This window comes from Salvelinus namaycush, chromosome 15, assembly GCF_016432855.1.
Source record: "Salvelinus namaycush isolate Seneca chromosome 15, SaNama_1.0, whole genome shotgun sequence".
NCBI classification, from domain to species: Eukaryota; Metazoa; Chordata; class Actinopteri; order Salmoniformes; family Salmonidae; genus Salvelinus; species Salvelinus namaycush.
Window position 1 is genome coordinate 29,694,047 of NC_052321.1, and position 19,038 is coordinate 29,713,084.

Consider the following 19,038-nt stretch of genomic DNA (forward strand, 5'->3'; position numbering starts at 1 on the left):
GCATTGGCTTTCTCAGTGGCTCGCTGGTGGACAGAAAGAACATCGTCGGTGCAGAAACTTTGATTGCTCAGCCATTCTAGTTCCGAGGAGAGAGAGAGGAGGCATATCTAATCAATCGCATTTAGTTCTCGCACTGTGTCAATGGGTTTAGGGTTTTGCATTTTGGGGGGACGTTAGCTATGTTACGAGCAGACTGTGTTACCGATGGCAAAGACACTTAGCTAGCTATAGTAAAATTGTGTTGGGAGCTATTTAGCTAACAAACTAGAGAAACTATCAAGCTGACTCTGACAGCTCTTTTAATACGTTCTGTCAAAGGCAGAAACGTTGCACTTGCGTTTACTTTCACTAGATCTATCTTTCGAAGTCCCGGGCCGTCACAGAAAGAGGGCTGGCTGGTTCACACATCCACTAAACATAAATAAACATTTTTGGTAATACCTTTAGGTGCATTCTCAGGTTTTGTGTTTGATAATCCTGCAAAAGATGGAAATAGAGCCATGCGTTGTTCTCCTCTGCATGTAAACAGTCGGATAAATATGACGTCATATCGGAAGCGACTGTGGTTTGTTGGAGGGGTAGTAGCTATAATTTTAGGCTAAATCATGTTATCTTGAATGCACATTTTATGATTTAGTTTAGCCTATTCATCTTTGAGCATGAATCAATCAGTCACTTCCATAGACTGATTAAAGCGGGAATATTGTTGGGACTCATCGTTAATTCAATGGTTTGCCAGTCAATCATAATTACTATTAAACAGTTTGTTTAGCCATAGTAAATCTTGATTTTTGTATCCAGTACTGGTCTAATTTACAAAATAGACTTGGAATCAGCACAAGCTTTCTAATATTGTAATTCTCTATTCCTTCATCGAAACCCGTCATTTAAAATCCCGCGACTACATGTTCCGTGTATGTTTGCGGTGACCAATCGCCTATCACCACCACTCCTCCCGAAAAACTCAAATCGAGCCCTTGCCAGGTGAGGAGGAAACATTTTGAGAAACTACAAAGACTGAAAGAAACGTCTTGTCGTAAGCAATTATTACAGTATTGCAAAAATACTCTGTGTTACAATGTAGACTGTCCGGTTACACCGTTTTCCAAAACTACTGAGGTAACATTAGGCGCCATTGCTTGACGCATTGCAGATCCAACGTAGCCAATCTTAGGCGCTCGTACAGTGAACAGAATATTGCAGGTCCACAGTAGCCAATGAGGAACGCCGTCTCAAAAATAACCGCAATTTCTCCAGCGTCAACAAAGAGACAGGCCCGTGTGTTTTAAAGTATTCTTCCGCATAGATAAAACAGTGCGTTGCAAAAAGTAGAGCGCCCGTATTCCAGCTCGAGCTCATCAGGAACCTGTCAATTCAGTGCACAGACAGACATTTGTCGAAGTGAACTACAATCTGTACTGTTTGCCATATGACCAAAGCCGCTGCCACAACCTATTCTCTGCCTATGTCAACAATTGACTGTTTTTTTTGCAACAGTTTTTTTGTAAATATGACATGTGTGTTAGGTGTTAGGTTTTTTATTATCACAAACAGCATGCAGAATTGAGATACACAACCTAGTAATTATTTGCATACACTGATCAAAATACAAATACATCAACTGAATATATGCTTTTCACTTTATTTGAGAATAACAAAGAATAGGCTATAGATATTGAATATGGATCCCCTACTAAGGCATGCTCTCTATAATTTCATTATTAGAAGAAATTACAGATTTAGGATATCATGAAATCTTCTGGAAACAAGTTGGTTCTGAGTTTGCAAAACATTGGAAATAAATATTTTATTTTCACCAGTTGTATTACCAAGGAGTCCAACTATAAAACTCCATTATTGGTACATTTGTCAATGACTGATATTGGGGAATGAATATGAATTCAATATTAATACACTTGCCTACTTCTGTTGCAGAGGTTTAAATGGTTAATTTGCCACGAAAACGTTGAATCACTTTGTGTTTATACTTTCCCAGCTCTATCATCTGTTGAAATAAATCTCTATTATTCTCAGATTATCATTATCACCTTATGCACCAATAACATAATGTAATGCATATGTGTGCCTTTTCCTTTGAAATATAAATCTCTATCTGGTGCTGCTCATCTACAATGCAAAAATAAAGGAATGGCTGGTCAAATGTAGATGTATGAATAGTTGAGTGTGTAAGTAGCCTACTTTCACCATGTAAGTGTCACTGTTGTGCTGTGTGTGGTCAATAGCTTTTTTTAGTGCCAATTAATCTCTGCTAGGCAAGTTGATGCTGAGGAGTGAGGGATCCAGGCTGCCTGTCCTGCAGTGGGAAAATGCGGAAGTGAGTGAGGACGGTTTTCAGCGGCGGAGGAATACACCAAGCTATATAGACACAGATCGCGAGAGATACACAACTTCAGCCCATCATTAGAGGTCCACGGGAGCTGGTCAGTCTCGTAGTCTAGTTTTAGAAAACCAACCCATCCAGCGCCGTCAGACATGGTAAGTATAATATTTTGTGTTGCATTCGAAATATTATCCTTTTTAAGTCAAATATAATGAAAGGCAGGAATGCAACGTTTGCCTGCAGAGGAGGATTCGCGTGAACCGTTGAACGGTTCGAGTGATCATGCGTCGATGCTGGCTTGTCAGATTGTTGGGTGTCATATCTTTGAGTATTGGAGGCTACAATTCATATTGGTCGGATATAAGACGCATGATAACTCTTTAAAAAGTTTATTTTAGGCTGATAATCGAGGCAATGGCTTCATGTCAGCGAGCCAGACCTAACTATACGCGTCCGTGAATCAGGCGCAGTTTGTGATTTTAATGTTTAACAAAATCGGTGTTATAAGCCGGTAATGTTACGTGTTAATTAAGGTCATGTAACAGAAAATATGTGAGCTATCCAATTTTGATCAAACGGAAGCTGTGAAACCCTTGAGATTTCTGTCCTTTGCCACATGCACAGGCAGACGAACGAATGTAGCTATCTGTTGATGCTGTTCGAGGGACCTGTGCATGCTGCTGTGCCTACCGCACAGAAAATCCCCCCCCCCCCCCCAGAAAATCACTATCATTCAGAATTATATAAATGATTAAATATATTTGACACGATGTTTCATTTTTTTATTAGGCGACTTTGATCTGATTCAGCAATGCACTTGATCGTATCATTTGATATATTATCAATCTTTTTCAGGTTCTGTTACTAGTCTGAACGATGTAAATGTGTCGTTTCATGTATCTTTTGGCCTCAGGAGACAGCAGGGGAACCCCATCTATGCTATTATAGGCTACTTTGTGGAATATTAATGGAGTTTGATTCAATCTGCTTATCCCACTTTTCAATGCTTACAAATCATTTATGGACTTGTTATTTTTATCACGGTTTCTGGTCATTTATGGACTCTCTATTTAATCGAAAATGTAATCTGCGCCATTGTTATGTGTGAGATCGAAAGTGATGATATAGCCAACATGGTAATACTTTTAGAATAGCTGCCCTATCTCTGACAGGACATGCAGATGCTTGACTTATGCCTTGGTCATATCACTTTTTATACACGGATGGAGAACAATGTATTGAATATCATGTGGTTTTCCGTTAGTAATTAACTTTGCTGTTGTTACAGGAGGATCAACGTCAATGAGATTTCTCTCGCCTGCCTAAATTGCAGGGCTTAATTGTGTTGTATAAGAAGCCGGAGGACAGCGTGAAAACATTAATCTCTAAGTAAATGATGTTCTTGTGCTCAATGCACGCATTGTTTCTCCGAAAGCATGGAAGGAATGTCTCCACCAAAGTGGTGATAACAAAGCTACTGATTGTAGACTCTGAATCAAGCCTTTCATATGGACACGCACATCAGTGTGCCCACTGGCCTGGGTACATTGGGTCCGCTGTTTTGGCCCTTGATCGGATGTTTGATTGGGTGTGGTGGGCAATCAGAAAATCTTTTTAGATGTGTGTGTTTGTTTGTGTGCTGCTGTGCTGTGAGGGCGTGAACGGAAAGATTGTGGGTCCTCTGTGCTCTCTGCTGTAGTTGTGGAGTCATTGACCCTTACACGGCGTCCTGTTGTGTGCCTGCCATGACCAGGAAATGAATGTGTGTTTCCATGCAGAAATGGCTAAAAGACAGACTCTGAGATTATCTGCTCTATTAGTTAGTATTTTGACACAATGTAGGAAAAATGCCTTGCACTGTGACTGGACTGTTTTTTTGTTCTCGCTTTACTGGCATTGAATGGTCACGGGCTTTGTTAGTATACATGCAGGGTGACTGACTGTCTTAGCAGTGCCTCCCAACTCCGTGTGAGGACAATCAGCTCAAATTATATTATTTATCCAAAGTAGGGTAATTCTAATGCATGAAAAAAGCCTTGGCTATATACCATTCTGTGACGAAAAGTTGCACATTTACCATGTTCATGCCATTTCAACAATAAGCAGCAATAACCAATGTGTTGAATATTTCTGCAAGAGATTGATGAGCAAGGGTGGGTTTGGTGTATGTGATCATATAGCCTAGTGGATTACTATGCCCCATGATATCACTGCACATTATATCACACGCTCATATGATGTGGTAGTGTCTGATTAACTCCATCCCTCTGCTACAGGCCTATGTGATGTGTTCAGGAGGAAAGTGGAGCTCAAGTCATGTGGGCAGAAACACAAACGGGACATAGCAGTGACAAGAAGCCTATCACTCACAAACGTTTTTCTCTGTGGCAGTACACTACCACCACATGGCCCTCGGGGACCACTTGTCAATGTTGTGTGAAAGTGGCAATACCACGCTGATCAGCAGCTATGCTGTTTTTAGTTCTCATATCGAGGCCAGATTCCTGGAGAGGTTGTGTGGCGCTTGTGAATCCAGGTCAGACTCCTGGCAGATGGGTGTGTGGCTGTGCGTATAGTGGTGTGAGTGTGTGTTTTAGGGGTTCTGTTCCCTGCCTGGGGTGCTGGAGGGAAGAAGGGTGTTCCTGGCTGGGGTCCTGTAGGCTGGGGCTGTACTGGGCTAGCCCTGAGGAGCCAGCAGGGGTAAGGAGGAGGACCTCCCCTCTGGGGACACTGCCAAAGAATACTGCTGATGGTTCAGAGAAACAAAGCCAAGGTATAGCTTAGATGAAAGCCAATATATCAGAGAGGGGTTAGTTGACAGCGACTGTACAATAGACCTGACACCTTGACGTGACAGTCAGCCACTGCCAGGCTCTGGGTGTTCTGTGTGTGGGCTGCCAGACAGGGAGCCATCAGCATCTAGCCTCTGACCCTGGATGCTCTCTGTCCAACCCAACCTGGTGGGGGGCCCTAAGCACCACGTGACCGGGCTTTAATCATGGAAATGATCCTTCAGGGCCCCTTGTTGGTTTCTGTAACCATACCACCACGCTGACAGCCCAGATTGCGAGGTGGCGAAAAGCACAACACGATACATCAACCCCAGAGCTTCTGTTGAAACGACCCATGTGGAAGTTAGGATTCCCAAAGATATCCAAATACAGACAGCAGCCCCATGTTTGTTAGGCTGCCACTACAGTGGGAGGTAGCCAGTCAGTCACATCACTGCCACAGTAGCCTGCTTCAGGTCAGGTAAACCCTGCTTCACTATCGGTCAGTCTAGTCCTCCTCTCTATCTGGTGCTAAGTTCAGCCAGCTGAGCCCCACTCCCAGAGACTTGACACCGCTCCCCACGTCTAGGAGCCAGAGACCTGACCAACATAGCTCCAGACAGGCAGGCTGAGGAGACATAAGAGAACCATGTTGCCCAAGAAGGCACCCTGCTACCGGGATGATGACTTGGTTTCTCTGTCCATGGTGTATGAGCTTCTGGACCAGCAGCAGTTCTTCTACAAGGAGCTGATTGAGCAGCAGGAGAGGAACTTCAAGACCTTCTTACAAATGCTGGTGGACTCCATCAACAGTCGCATTGACAACGTGGTCAAAGAGATCCAGGACATGAAGAACGGCCTGCATATTACCAAGACTGAACTGGTGGACGTCAGGCGCCAAGGCAACATAAATGCCAAGCGGGCAGAGTGCCTGGCTGAGGGGCTGGTGATTGTGCGGGAGGCCATGGATGCCCTCTCCTCCAAGGCTGGGGTGTTCGATGGAAAGCCGAAGAAGAGTAATCTATGTCTGGACAGCAAGCCAGACGCGAGGAAGGCGGACACCTGGCAGGACCAGCCTAAGGCAAAGAAGCTGGTGGCTGACCTCACCGACCTGCACTTTGGCGAGTTTCAGGTCCCCAAACTCTACTATGCCCTCTGTATGAATGATAGGGGAGCTGAAACTGGTTGCGTGATGAGGGATGCCTGTGGTGTGTAAGCAGAAACACAGGCTCTAGTCTAGATTAACCAGTTAGCCTACCCTTCTGTTGCTTTCTAATTGTAGGTCATTTTGGTCAGTACACCTGTGTAGTTGCATGAGTGATATCAGATTTTGTGGGAAACATGGCTGGTTTGGCTTGAAGTGTATATGATTCTGTGTAGGTCAGTGTCTTAACTGTACTCCTGCATTGTGTGTATGTAGGCCAGGACTATATTAAATTCAAGTGGGGAATGCCTGGCCTCTCCTCCGTGGCATTAATGTGCAATGTAGCTCAGCAGTCACAGAGTAGAGACAGGCAGCCTGACCAGGATCATTGCCTAGACTATGTAGTATTGTATCTGTTGCTCAGAGGTGGACTGGGAAGGAAAAAGGAAGAAATAGGTCAGTTTTTCTGTAGTGCTGCTTGTGTTCGGTCTTCAGTCACAATACAAAGCCATTGATCTTTTTTTTTATTCCTCTCCCTCCTCCTCCTCTTCCCCCCCCCCCCCCCCCCCCCCCCCCCCCCCCCCCCCGCCTCAGGCCGACCAACTAACAGAGGAGCAGATTGCCGGTAAACAGTTCAACGCACCTGCACGCACACATTTCAGTTTTCAGCTGTGTATAAATATTTCATGTGAGGCATGTCGGCTAGCTAGCTCCGGATGGCTGATTGTAAATCCTGCTCTGGATGTAATGGCAGACCGAGACCTAGCAGACATACCTGTTGTTGACGAGACGTTTTATCCACTCACCTTGACAATAAACAAATGTAATCCTTTCAAGCTGAGGCCATATCATAGCCCATGAGGTCAAACTGAGGTGGGATTTATTATTGCTTGAAAATGTCACTCAATCCAATGAACAAATGTAACCTAGATGAGATGGCCCATACGTAAATTGTATGCACGCATGACTAAGTCGCTTTGGATAAATGTCTGCTAAATGGCATACATTATGAGATAAGTCAGTGACTGTCTAATCAAGTTGTTTTAATGTAGCTGTGATCTTTCCTTATTTTGGACACAACTAACTGTTGCTGTCTTCTCTGCAGAGTTCAAGGAGGCGTTCTCCTTGTTCGATAAAGACGGCGATGGCACCATCACAACCAAAGAGCTGGGCACCGTTATGAGGTCGCTGGGACAGAACCCCACAGAGGCAGAGCTGCAGGACATGATCAACGAGGTCGACGCTGATGGTGAGTTAGTTCCACCTGCTACGGTGTAGGGTGAAGTTGCACCAGAATGTGTATTTTTCTCACTAATAGTTAAGGTTGGAGAAGAGAAAGCTGATCCTAGATATGTACCTATGGGGAAACATCACTGTGGAGTGGATCCTACTAGGGTTGTAAAGTTCCCAGGTTTTCTAGAAATCCCCGTGTGGTGGATTCCTGCAAACTGGAGGGAATAAGCAAGAAGGGAATTTCTGTAAAAGCTGGGAATTTAAGCAAGACCGAAGTACTACTCCATCTCCTTGGGTTATGTTATAATGCAGATGTGGGTGTGTTCAGTCACTTCTCTGCTCTCCCTTCTGGAAGTCAACCCAACAGTGATGAACATTGATTCTTATTGATAGAGTTATTGACAAGTTTATCCACGGCCTAACTTCGTGCTGGGAGTACTTGCATTGATTATAATGACTGACTGTCACTATTTAGGTCAGTCAGACCTAGCGACTGCCTGCAACAAAGCCAGTTGAATAATGGCAGCAGGTAATAATGGCCTAGTGAAATCCATGACATAATCCACTCTGAGCTCTGCTCTGCTGGGATGCACATTCTGAGGGCCCAGGGAAGGAGCTCAGAGCAGCCGTGGTACACCCTGTTTACACACACGGTAGTACCCGTCCATTCACTCAATGGGGAAGTTGAAACACCCAGTCTGTGCGTTATACATGAGGGACTCGGCCCGCCCTGTATATAGAATGCAACAGTAACACACACACACTGGGGAACAGTCAGTCTGTACTATACTGCCCTGTATACGTAATGGAATGATATATACAATTGAAGTCGGAAGTTTACATACACTTAGGTTGGAGTCATTAAAACTACTTTTTCAACCACGCCAAAACTACAGTTTGTTAACAAGAAATTTGTGGAAAGTCGGTTAGGACGTCTACTTTGTGCATGACACAAGTAATTTTTCCAACAATTGTTTAGACATATTTTTTGACTTAATTTACTGTATCACAATTCCAGTAGGTCAGAAGTTTACATACACTAAGTTGACTGCCTTTTAAACAGCTTGGAAAATTCCAGAAAATTATGTCATGGCTTTAGAAGATTCTGATTGGCTAATTGACATAATTTGAGTCAATTGGAGGTGTACCTGTGGATATATTTCAAGGCCTACCTTCAAACTCAGTGCCTCTTTGCAATCTGAAGAACACCATCCCAGCTGTGAAGCACAGGTGTGGCAGCATCATGTTGTGGGGGTGCTTTGCTGCAGGAGGGACTGGTGCACTTCACAAAGTAGATGCCATCATGAGGCCAGAAAATTATGTGGATATATTGACGCAACATCTCAAGACATCAATCAGGAAGTTAAAGCTTGGTCGCAAATGGGTCTTCCAAATGGACAATGACCCCAAGCATACTTCCAAAGTTGTGGCCAAATGGCTTAAGGACAACAAAGTTAAGGTATTGGAGTGGCCATCACAAAGCCCTGACCTCAATCCTATGGAAAATTTGTGGGCAGAACTGAAAAAGCGTGTGTGAGCAAGGAGGCCTACAAACCTGACTCAGTTACACCAGCTCTGTCAGGGGAATGGCCAAAATTCACCCAACTTATTGTGGGAAGCTTGTGGAAGGCTACCTGAAACGTTTGACCCAAGTTCAACAATTTTGAAATGCAATGCTACCAAATACTAATTGAGTGTATGCAAACTTCTGACCCATTGGGAATGTGATGAAATATATATAAAAGCTGAAATAAATAATTCTCTCTACTATTCTGACATTTCACATTCTTAAAATAAAGTGGTAATCCTAACTGACCTAAGACAGGGAATTTTTACTAGGATTAAATGTCAGGCATTGTGAAACTGAGTTTAAATGTATTTGGCTAAGCCTGGGGTGAACTTCCGACTTCAACTGTATATATCATACACACAGACCGAGCGAACGAGGACATGTGGAGAACAGAACAGACATGCATTAATTAACTGGGGAACTGTATGTCAGGAGGGAACAGCTCTGTGCTCAGAGGAATGGTCTTAACCAGGAATCACACACATGATCACATACAAACTCACTCCGCTGTACCTGGAGCCCCCCCTCCCCGTCACACACCCTTGACGAGCCAAGACTAATCCAGGTTAAATGTGATCAGTGTTGGTGTGAGTGTCTGCTCCAAAGGGTTTAGCCAGGCCCCCTGAAGTTCTGATCCAGTGACCTTCACCTCTCTCTGTGATCCTGTCATGGCTCCCTTTTGCTTTGCATTAGAGGCAGCTCAACCCCTTCCAGAGCCTGTTGTAGTGGTACACAGCCCACTCTGGACCACGCATAGCCCACTCTGGACCACGCATGGCCCACTGTGACAGGGGCTTAAATCCCTGATAAGCAACTTTCAATTCTTTCTGTCTAAAGTTAAAAAAATAAAAAATAAAGCTTCTTTCTTCCCCCACAGGCAACGGCACCATTGATTTCCCCGAGTTCCTCACTATGATGGCCAGGAAAATGAAGGACACAGACAGCGAGGAGGAGATTCGCGAGGCGTTCAGGGTATTCGACAAGGTAAGGATAGTGCCAGCCGTGTGGTGTGTGTGTGTGTTAGGGCTGGGCGACATGGCCAAAATATTATATCACATTTGTTTTAAAAAATTGACTTTATTTTTAGTTTTTGAATAATAAACGTTGTACATTTGCTTTATGAGTAGTGAGCGATCCTAGGCTGGCAACATATACATTCTAAGTGATTTCAATGAGTCTTCATTCTGATTTTGTTTTATACTGTTCAATTCAACCAAAACAAATTTCAGCACTTATCATTTCTGCATTTCCTGCACTCCAATTGCAGTGGTGGAAAAAGTACCCAATTGTCATACTTGAGAATAATTTAAAGATAAGTTAATAGAAAATTACTCAAGTAAAATTCACCCAGTAAAATACTAGAGTAAAAGTATTTGGTTTTAAATGTACTTAAGTAGCAAAAGTATAACTCATTTCAAATTCCTTATATTAAGCATACCAGATGGCACCATTTTTCTTTTTATTTACGGATAGCCAGGGGCACACCAACACTCAGACATTTACAAACAAAGCATTTGTGTTAGTGAGTCATCCAGATCAGAGGCAGTAGATGACCAGGAATGTTCTCTTAAAGTGTGTGAATTGGACCATTTTCCTGTCCTGCTAAGCATTCAAAATGTAACAAGTACTTTTAGGTGTCAGGGGAAAATGGATGGAGTTAAAAGTACAGTGTTTTCTTTAGGAATGTAGTGAAGTAAAAGTTATCAAAAATAGTAATGTACAGATACCAAAAAAGTAAAGGGTCTGAATGCTTATGCAAATGTGATATTTCAGGGTGTTTTTTTTTAATAAATAAATTGGCAACCATTTCTACAAGCCTGTTTTTGCTTTCACATTATGGGGTATTGTGTGCAAATTGGGGGGGGGGGGGGCTGCTATTTAATCAATTTAAGAATAAGGCTGTGGGAGAAGTCAATGGGTCTGAATACTTTCCAAATGCACTGTTTTATTATATATATATATATATATATAAATAATTATCCACTCTTTGTCAAGCAGTGTATGATCGGTAGGGCTGTCCCAACTAAATAAAAATCTTGGTCGACCAAGAGTTCTTTCCACCAATCAATTGGTTAAAATGTGTGTTTTTCCATATTGACACATCCTACTTGTTTTTAATCAACTATATGCTCTGCGCTTGTCTGATTCTTTAAGTGAACTGTTTTGAAATAATTAAGACTCACACAAATGCCTAGAGGCGGTCTGACCAGCAATTGATTTGATTGACTTAAACTTTTTTTTTTTTTTTTTTGAAAGCCAGCGAGTTACTGTGTGACTAGCACCCTTTGTTACCAAAATCCCTAATTTGTTAAGGGAAAAACAACATTCTCTATTCCCTCAACCCTTGCTCCCTCTCTGTGATACATGTATGTATCTCATGCATGTCGCCATGAACCGTAACACGTGACAGCAAAATGGACATGAAAAATACATTTGAAAAATGGCAGAATGTTTACTGGTTGCTCAGGAGGTAAAGGGGAAGTCAGATGTGTAATTTGACTAGTTGTGGAAAATACTGGAGGTCAAGAGAAATGAGGTAAGGAGCAAGTGCTGCGTGCATATTATGTGTCCCAAACAGATACTGTATAGGTGACAATATAACTTATGACTGGTTGGAACAATGTAAACAACACTACATAAATTATAAGCTTACCAGAGAGTCTAACGTTTTATTTGTTAAGCCTATTATTAGAGCAAAGACTAAACAATTGAATGCAATTTACGAAATGGAACGGTTTATTGTTTAAGCTTATTATTCCAGGCTCGCTTTATTGTAAAAATAAAATGCTTGATTGCATTTCAAATCATGAATGCTGTGTGAGAACATGTACAAATAAATGATTGATACAGTAGCCTGTATAGGCCTAAGTTACGGTATTTATACTGAACAGGATGCACTCTTAGGCCTACAGCTCAATGGTGGTTATACAAGGCTGCTCTACTAAGCCTAAAGCCAGGCACATTTAACAGTTAGGCTATTGATTATAGTCCTAATACATTTTCTTTGACAATTAAGGCAAGGGCTGTTTTCTCGTCTCTTAACTCTGCTGCCTCCACCACATTGTTCTCAACACCAATATGCTTGTTAACTTTGCTATTATGCACTTAGCAACATTGGCTAGGAAAAGGGGCCAATTCAACAGCGCACTGATGTGCTTCAGAACCGTGGACAGTGGCCCCTATCCAAAGCGGGAGAAAATGCGTTTGTTATAAAATATATATTTTAAAATGTTGCACCATTGTGACTACATAATATATAACCATATACAATGTCTTAGACTGATGAACCGTGCCATCCAAACAGCATCCACAATGGAGCAGTCCACTCAGGCATGCGTCAATCAGACAGATTTTTGCCACTGCTTGACCCAAAGAAATCTCGGACGACCAACGGCCTATTGACCGTCAACTAAATGGGGTTAGCCCTAATCAGTGATATCATGTATGGTTTCTCTTCCTGCATACGCAGTTACAAGGTAGTCCCTTTTTTACAAAGACTATCATGGCTTTGTTCCAATATCCACACTAGTGTACTGTGACACGTAGCATGCATGCCAGTCCTAGAGTGAGCGTACTGCAAGCATACATTAAATTAGTATAGTAAAGTCCCTTTGGAAAAGGCAGGTGTGTTTGCCGTGAGATGTCAGACGCTCACCACCTCTCCCTTGCAGGATGGGAATGGCTACATCAGTGCAGCAGAGCTCCGTCACGTCATGACAAACCTGGGAGAGAAGTTAACAGACGAGGAGGTCGATGAGATGATCAGAGAAGCCGACATTGACGGAGACGGACAGGTCAACTATGAAGGTAAGAAGAGGACAGTGCTTCGTTCTGCTGTGTAGGAGTGTACAGTAGATCTCAGCAGTGTCCCTATGGGGACCTGTAGTCAGTAGAGCTGTCACCCACGAACTCATACTCCCATGATACTGTACAGCCAGTCTTGGTTTTCTGCCGCTCCCCTCATCCCTTTCTACAGCTCCAATTCCTCTCTTTTCTCATCCCTTTCTACAGCTCCAATTCCTCTCTTTTCTCATCCCTTTCTACTACCTGATCCCACTCTACCACTCTCATCCCCCTCTTCTCTCACTTTCTAGCGCCCTGATCCCTTTCTACCATCCCAATTGTTTTATTTCTCCTCATCCCTTTTCTATTGCCCTGATCCTCTTCTAATTTTCTGCTGCCTGATCCCTCTTCACTCTACCACTCTCATCCCCCTCATTATTTTCTACTGCCTGATTGCCCCTCTTCTCTCCTTTTTACCGTCCTGATCCCCCTCTCTTCACTCAACTGCGATCACCCTCTTTTCTCATCCTATTACTGCCCGATCCACCTGTTCTGTCATCCTGATCCCTTTCTTATAGAATTGGTCCATCTCTCTAATAGGATATTTGGCTTACGTAAACAGTCTTCATGATGATTCATTTAAGTGTATTATGATTTGTCTTTGACATTTTTTTTGATTGTCTGGATCTGACATGTGGTTGGTTTTCTTAATTCTCCTAATGTGTTTTTGTTTTGTTCTTTTGTTCACAGAATTTGTACAAATGATGACAGCAAAATGAAGCTCCCCTACCCTTCTCCTGACCTTAGAAGACAAAAAAAATCAGTCAAATGTTTTACTTACCTCTTGCAAAAATATACATTTATTCATACTGTTTCTGTATAGAAAACATAACTGAATGTTGAAAAAATCAGTCCACAAAAGTAAAAATAAATACAAATAAATAAATAAATAAATAATAATAAACATTATCTGCATGTACTGGTTAGTGGTCCTGTCCCCAAAGATGAGTTAGACATCAGTAATAACAGAAATAATACCTGTAAACAAAACCGTCAACAACTAAAGAAAGCACTTGGCGAACTGCTTATTGGTTCCAGTTGCTAATGGTAACGTTTGGGCTGGCCAATCGTCTTCTTTTCTTTTCCTGTTTCTGTTCTTCATGCATGCAGCTTGAGACTGGCGACGCAGTCTAGCCAATGGGCTCACTCTGATTCCACAGCGGTGTCGAGGGTACCGCCGTGGGGTTTTGGTACAGTCTATGTTGAGAGAAAGAGAAGAGCTCGGATGGGATATGGGGGGGCATACTAAACTCGCATAGAGATGAAATGAATGGGACCTTTGCAGTTTGCTTAATTACAAAAATATATTTTTAAGAAAATGATCATTTAAAAAAAATTATCATTTTAGAACTGTTTGGCATGTTGGGAATATTTGGATTTCTGTTTCCTTGTTATGCGTTGAACTTTGGGTATGATTCGAGGGGGTGGGAGGTGAGCTGGAGAGTCTGGTTTTTCCGGACTCTTTTTACCTGCTAGGGGAAGTCTTTTTGGCAAGGAAACGCGGTTGTATCATCAATGTTTTTATCTTCTGTTTCTCGACTCTGGCCATGTTTGAGTGGGTTTTAATCGATCTACAGCGCATCTAGGGTCTTCAGCACCTGAGTCTTTTCTAGACTGTTCATCTTGAGTTCAGTTTAGTTCATTCCAAGTTGTACATGCTAGTCTTTTAATTTTTTTTTCCAATAAAAGACCATGAACTTAACCTTAACTCCTTTCCTTTATGTGTGCGTGCATGATGTGTGCGGATCTGTTTGTTGTGAAGGAATTGTATTACATTTAGAATAGGACCGGTTTGATAACCCAAATATCTCATGCTGTCCTTCAACTTATTAATGCTCACCCTGCTTCTTCACTGACATTAATTATCCATTCTGATAATTGCCTGACCTATGATTTGATGACTGGCATCTAATTTTAGATACAGCCCACGTTTCATTTTATTATATCAGAAACCTGAAGGAGATCACTATCTGGGAAGTTAAGTGGCTGAATGGAATTGGTGCGACCCCCCCCCCCCCCTGTTAATTTGGCAGTACCCCCTCCACCGTATACCAGATGTCGACATGTTAGCTTGAAACGAATGGCTGTCCTAAAAGTCTTGCAACGATCCTGAGCTGAGCCTGCTTCCCTTCCCAGCCAACCAAATCTACCGCTCACTGCTGCCTATACTCTAGGAACCACTTACAGCAGAGAATGAGCTAGACTGGGATCACCATAGCAACACGTATCTTTTTTGGGAGCTGTGTTACTCAATATGATTACGTGTTGTGTTTCATGAGGACTTCACTTTTCCAAGCAGAGCGGTCGGCTGTAGAGAGCGTCTTCCTTCACAGAAAGAGAGCGAGACCGAGGGTTGCCAAGCAACAGCAGCGGAGGGCGCATGCTGGGGTTGGGATGACGGATTTGAAAAGGCACGTGGGAGTTTGGAAAGGGAGAAATGGAGAATATTTATCTGCTGTTGTATAGGGCCCTCGGCACGCAAAGCCACAGAATCAATTGATTTTCCCACCCCTCCCATTGATGTAGGGAAGCATATGTGTTTCCCTGCTTCCAGTGATGTAATCAGACCGGTTTAACGTCCTCCTTTTCAGAAGTGCTGCTGGTAATCTCCCCTACGTACTGCTCAACCCCAGTCATCGTTCCTCAACATGTAGCTGAGAGCGGCAAAGGCTTGAAGACAGCTACATACAGTTGGCCAATTAGGGAAGATGTAGACAACCATGGATGGGCATTTCTCTGCCTTGTGTCAGTGTTCACTTGAGCTGTGCTGTAGCGTGTGTACTGGCTGCTGCTGTGCTGTTCAGTGGTGGGGAACGGAGCGCAGTGACAGGCGCGTAGGGGGGGGGGGGTTCTCAGCGTGGCGTGCCGGCGGCCCACACCTCTTGGCCCCTCTGACAAGCAGCACGTGAACCGCCGTTTGTGTCAACTGATCATTTCAGCTTCCCTGTCTGAGGCATGTTAGCAAACCCAGGGAGAGAATTCAGACCTGTAAAGCAGATATGGTGAGAGGTTATGATTGGCACTAACAATGTCTTCCTCTGAACACACACACACACCCTAATGAGCTCCACCATGGCTGTTTGACAGACTGGAAACATTTATTTTCTGAAAGGTCGAAAGGAGTGTACTAGCCATTCTTTTCCCAGAAAAGCACAAAAATGGGTCCATTAATCTGTTTGGGTCAAGCTGGATCAGATCCTCCTATGGAAGATGACTTGACAAAACTCTCTCACTAGGTTTGGTCCTAACACAAATATAGAGAACGCACATCCGATAACTTGCAGGTGTTGGGTACAAAAAATAAATGAAATTAAGATGGAGACCAATACACTGATGAATGCTCCTGTAGTTTATTGTAAAATGTTTCGAACTAAGCTAAACCTAACATGCTGACCAGACCGGCTCCATCGTGCCCAGATGTGTTCAGGACACGCCGGTTTAAATACGAAAACTGTGAACCAACTGTATTAATTTGGGGACAGGTTGAAACACACAAACATTCATGGGCATTTAGCTTGCTGTTGCTAGCTAATTTGTCCTTGATAATAATATATGTACTCTACCAGTCAAAAGTTTGGTGTAAATTAGAAATGTCCTTGTTTTCCATGAAAACATACATGAAATGAGTTGCAAAATGAATAGAAAATATAGTCTAGATGTTGACAAGGTTATAAATAATGATTTTTGAACTTTGCTTTCGTCAAAGAATCCTCCATTTGCAGCAATTACAGCCTTGCAGAGCTTTGGCATTCTAGTTGTCAATTTGTTTAGGTAATTTGTAGAGATTTCACCCCATGCTTCCTGAAGCACCTCCCCCAAATTGGATTGGCTTGATGGCCACTTCTTACGTACCATACTGTCAAGCTACTCTCACAAAAGCTCAATAGGGTTGGGATCCGATGACTGCTGGCCACTTCATTATAGACAGAATACCAGCTGACTGCTTCTTCCCTAAATAGTTATTGCATCGTTTGGAGCTGTGCTTTGGGTCATTGTCCTGTTGTAGGAGGAAATTTGCTCCAATTAAGCGCCATCAACAGGATATGGCGTTGCGAAATGGAGAGATAGCCTTCCTTCTTCAAGATCCCTTTTACCATGTACAAATCTCCCACTTAACCACCATCAAAGCACCCCCAGACCATCACATTGCCTCCACCATGCTTGACAGATGGCGTCAAGCACTCCTCCAGCATCTTTAAATATTTTCTGCATCTCACGAATGTTCCTCTTTGTGATCCGAACACCTCAAACTTAGATTCGTCTGTCCATAACACTTTTTTCCCAATCTTCCTCTGTCCAGTGTCTGTGTTCTTTGGCCCATCTTAATCTTTTCTTTTTATTGGCCAGTCTGAGATATGCCTTTTTCTTTGCAACTTTGCCTAGAAGGCCAGCATCCTGGAGTCGCCTCTTCACTGTTGAGACTCGTGTTTTGCGGCTACTATTTAATGAAGCTGCCAGTTGAGGACTGTGAGGCGTCTGTTTCTCAAACTAGACACTCTAATGTACTTGTCCTCTTGCTCAGTTGTGCACCAGGGCCTTCATAAAACTCTTTCTATTCTGGTTAGATCCAGTTTGCACTGTTCTATGAAGGGAGTAGTACACAGCGTTGTACGAGATCTTCAGTTTCTTGGCAATTTCTCGCATGGAATAGCCTTCATTTCTCAGAACAAGAATAGACTGATGAGTTTCAGAAGAAAGTTATTTGTTTTTGGCCATTTTGAGCCTGTAATCGAACCCACAAATGCTGATGCTCCAGATACTCAACTAGTCTAAAGAAGGCCAGTTGTATTGTTTCTTTAAAATCAGCACAACAGTTTTCAGCTTGCTAACATAATTGCAAAAGGGTTTTCTAATGATGAATTAGCCTTTTAAAATGATACATTTGGATTAGCTAACACAACGTGCCATTAGAACACAGGAGTGATGGTTGCTGATAATGGGCCTCTGTACACCTATCAGCCGTTTCCAGCTACAATACTAATTTACAACATTAACAATGTCTACACTGTATTTCTGATCAATTTGATGTTATTTTAATGGACAAAAAATGTGCTTTTCTTTCAAAAACAAGGACATTTCTAAGTACCCCAAACGTATGAACGGTAGTGTGTGTATATATACACACACATACAACTACCGGTCAAAGTTGTAGAACACCTACTCATTCAAGGGTTTTTCTTTATTTTTACTATTTTCTACATTGTAGAATAATAATGAAGACCTCAAAACTATGAAACTTTTGAACGGTAGTGTATATATTTTTTTAGGGGGTAGATTAGCTTTAACATTACTGATAGATTGTAGTTTCGATCAATGTAATTGTCTGTATTTCCAATCCCCCATTGTATATTTTTTGTAAATTATATATTCCTTTATTACTTTCACCTAACCCTACCTCCCCTAATTGGAGTAAACTAATAGACAACAACACTTAGGCTTCTACTTCCAGCTTATACATACTATATACATTTTACAGACAGTGTATTTTATAATTGGGTTGTTATTTTACCTGAAATGCATATGCTCCTTTTTTTGTGGTTCTTTGTAGAATTTTGACCCATGTTGAGTCATACAAAATCGTGTGTTCTCTACTCCGACAATTAATACACAAATAAAAAGGGGGAAACCTAGTTTGTTTTTAGTTTGTTTTCTTTCATAAATCTCTCCTCGTTCATCTTCTGTGGATTTTATGGTGGTTGGCAACCAACTTTAAGGTGCATTACCGTCACCAACCGGGCAGGAGTGTGGACCTCATTCCTCTTTCAATCAACCAGTGGTGTGTATTCATGGATGCCAAGGGAAGCCAGGCTTCCCCAAAACATTTACAGAGAAAAAAAGAAAATCTTTTGTCTCTCTGTGTTTCATACATTTCCCTAAATTTGCAAGAAGCTGAATGTATCTCACCGGAGAAAGCGTTCAAGTGAACAAAACAGCACCCCTCTGTCTCAGTATGTGTAGCGTATCTACCTGACACTGTCTGGTCAGAAAGAGTATGACATTGTTGTCGCCCATAGCATTGAAAGCAAGGGAAGCCAGTGAGCATTTGGCCTCCCTTCATTTAAAAAAATTCAATAATAGCCAATCAGCGTTGAGCTAAACTGAGTGAGCTCAGCTGTGAATGGTCCTGGGGCACCCA

General features: G+C 42.4%; 1 protein-coding gene across 1 annotated transcript; it reads left to right on the plus strand.

Annotated features, from left to right (window-relative positions):
• The first annotated feature begins 2,368 nt into the window (after positions 1-2,368).
• LOC120060408 (calmodulin-1) lies at positions 2,369-14,604 on the plus strand. Its single transcript, XM_039009713.1, has 6 exons — positions 2,369-2,496; positions 6,851-6,881; positions 7,362-7,505; positions 9,937-10,043; positions 12,731-12,866; positions 13,593-14,604. The coding sequence occupies exons 1-6, from the start codon at positions 2,494-2,496 to the stop codon at positions 13,619-13,621; spliced, it is 450 nt and encodes a 149-aa protein (XP_038865641.1). The 5' UTR covers positions 2,369-2,493; the 3' UTR covers positions 13,622-14,604.
• Positions 14,605-19,038: the final 4,434 nt, after the last annotated feature.

What these genes read in the sequence shown, in the direction of transcription:
- LOC120060408 (XM_039009713.1), top strand. An exon ending in AACAGAGGAGCAGATTGCCG is followed by an intron (nt 6,882 to 7,361) that starts GTAAACAGTTCA and finishes TCTTCTCTGCAG; the next exon opens with AGTTCAAGGAGGCGTTCTCC. An exon ending in CGGACAGGTCAACTATGAAG is followed by an intron (nt 12,867 to 13,592) that starts GTAAGAAGAGGA and finishes TTTTGTTCACAG; the next exon opens with AATTTGTACAAATGATGACA.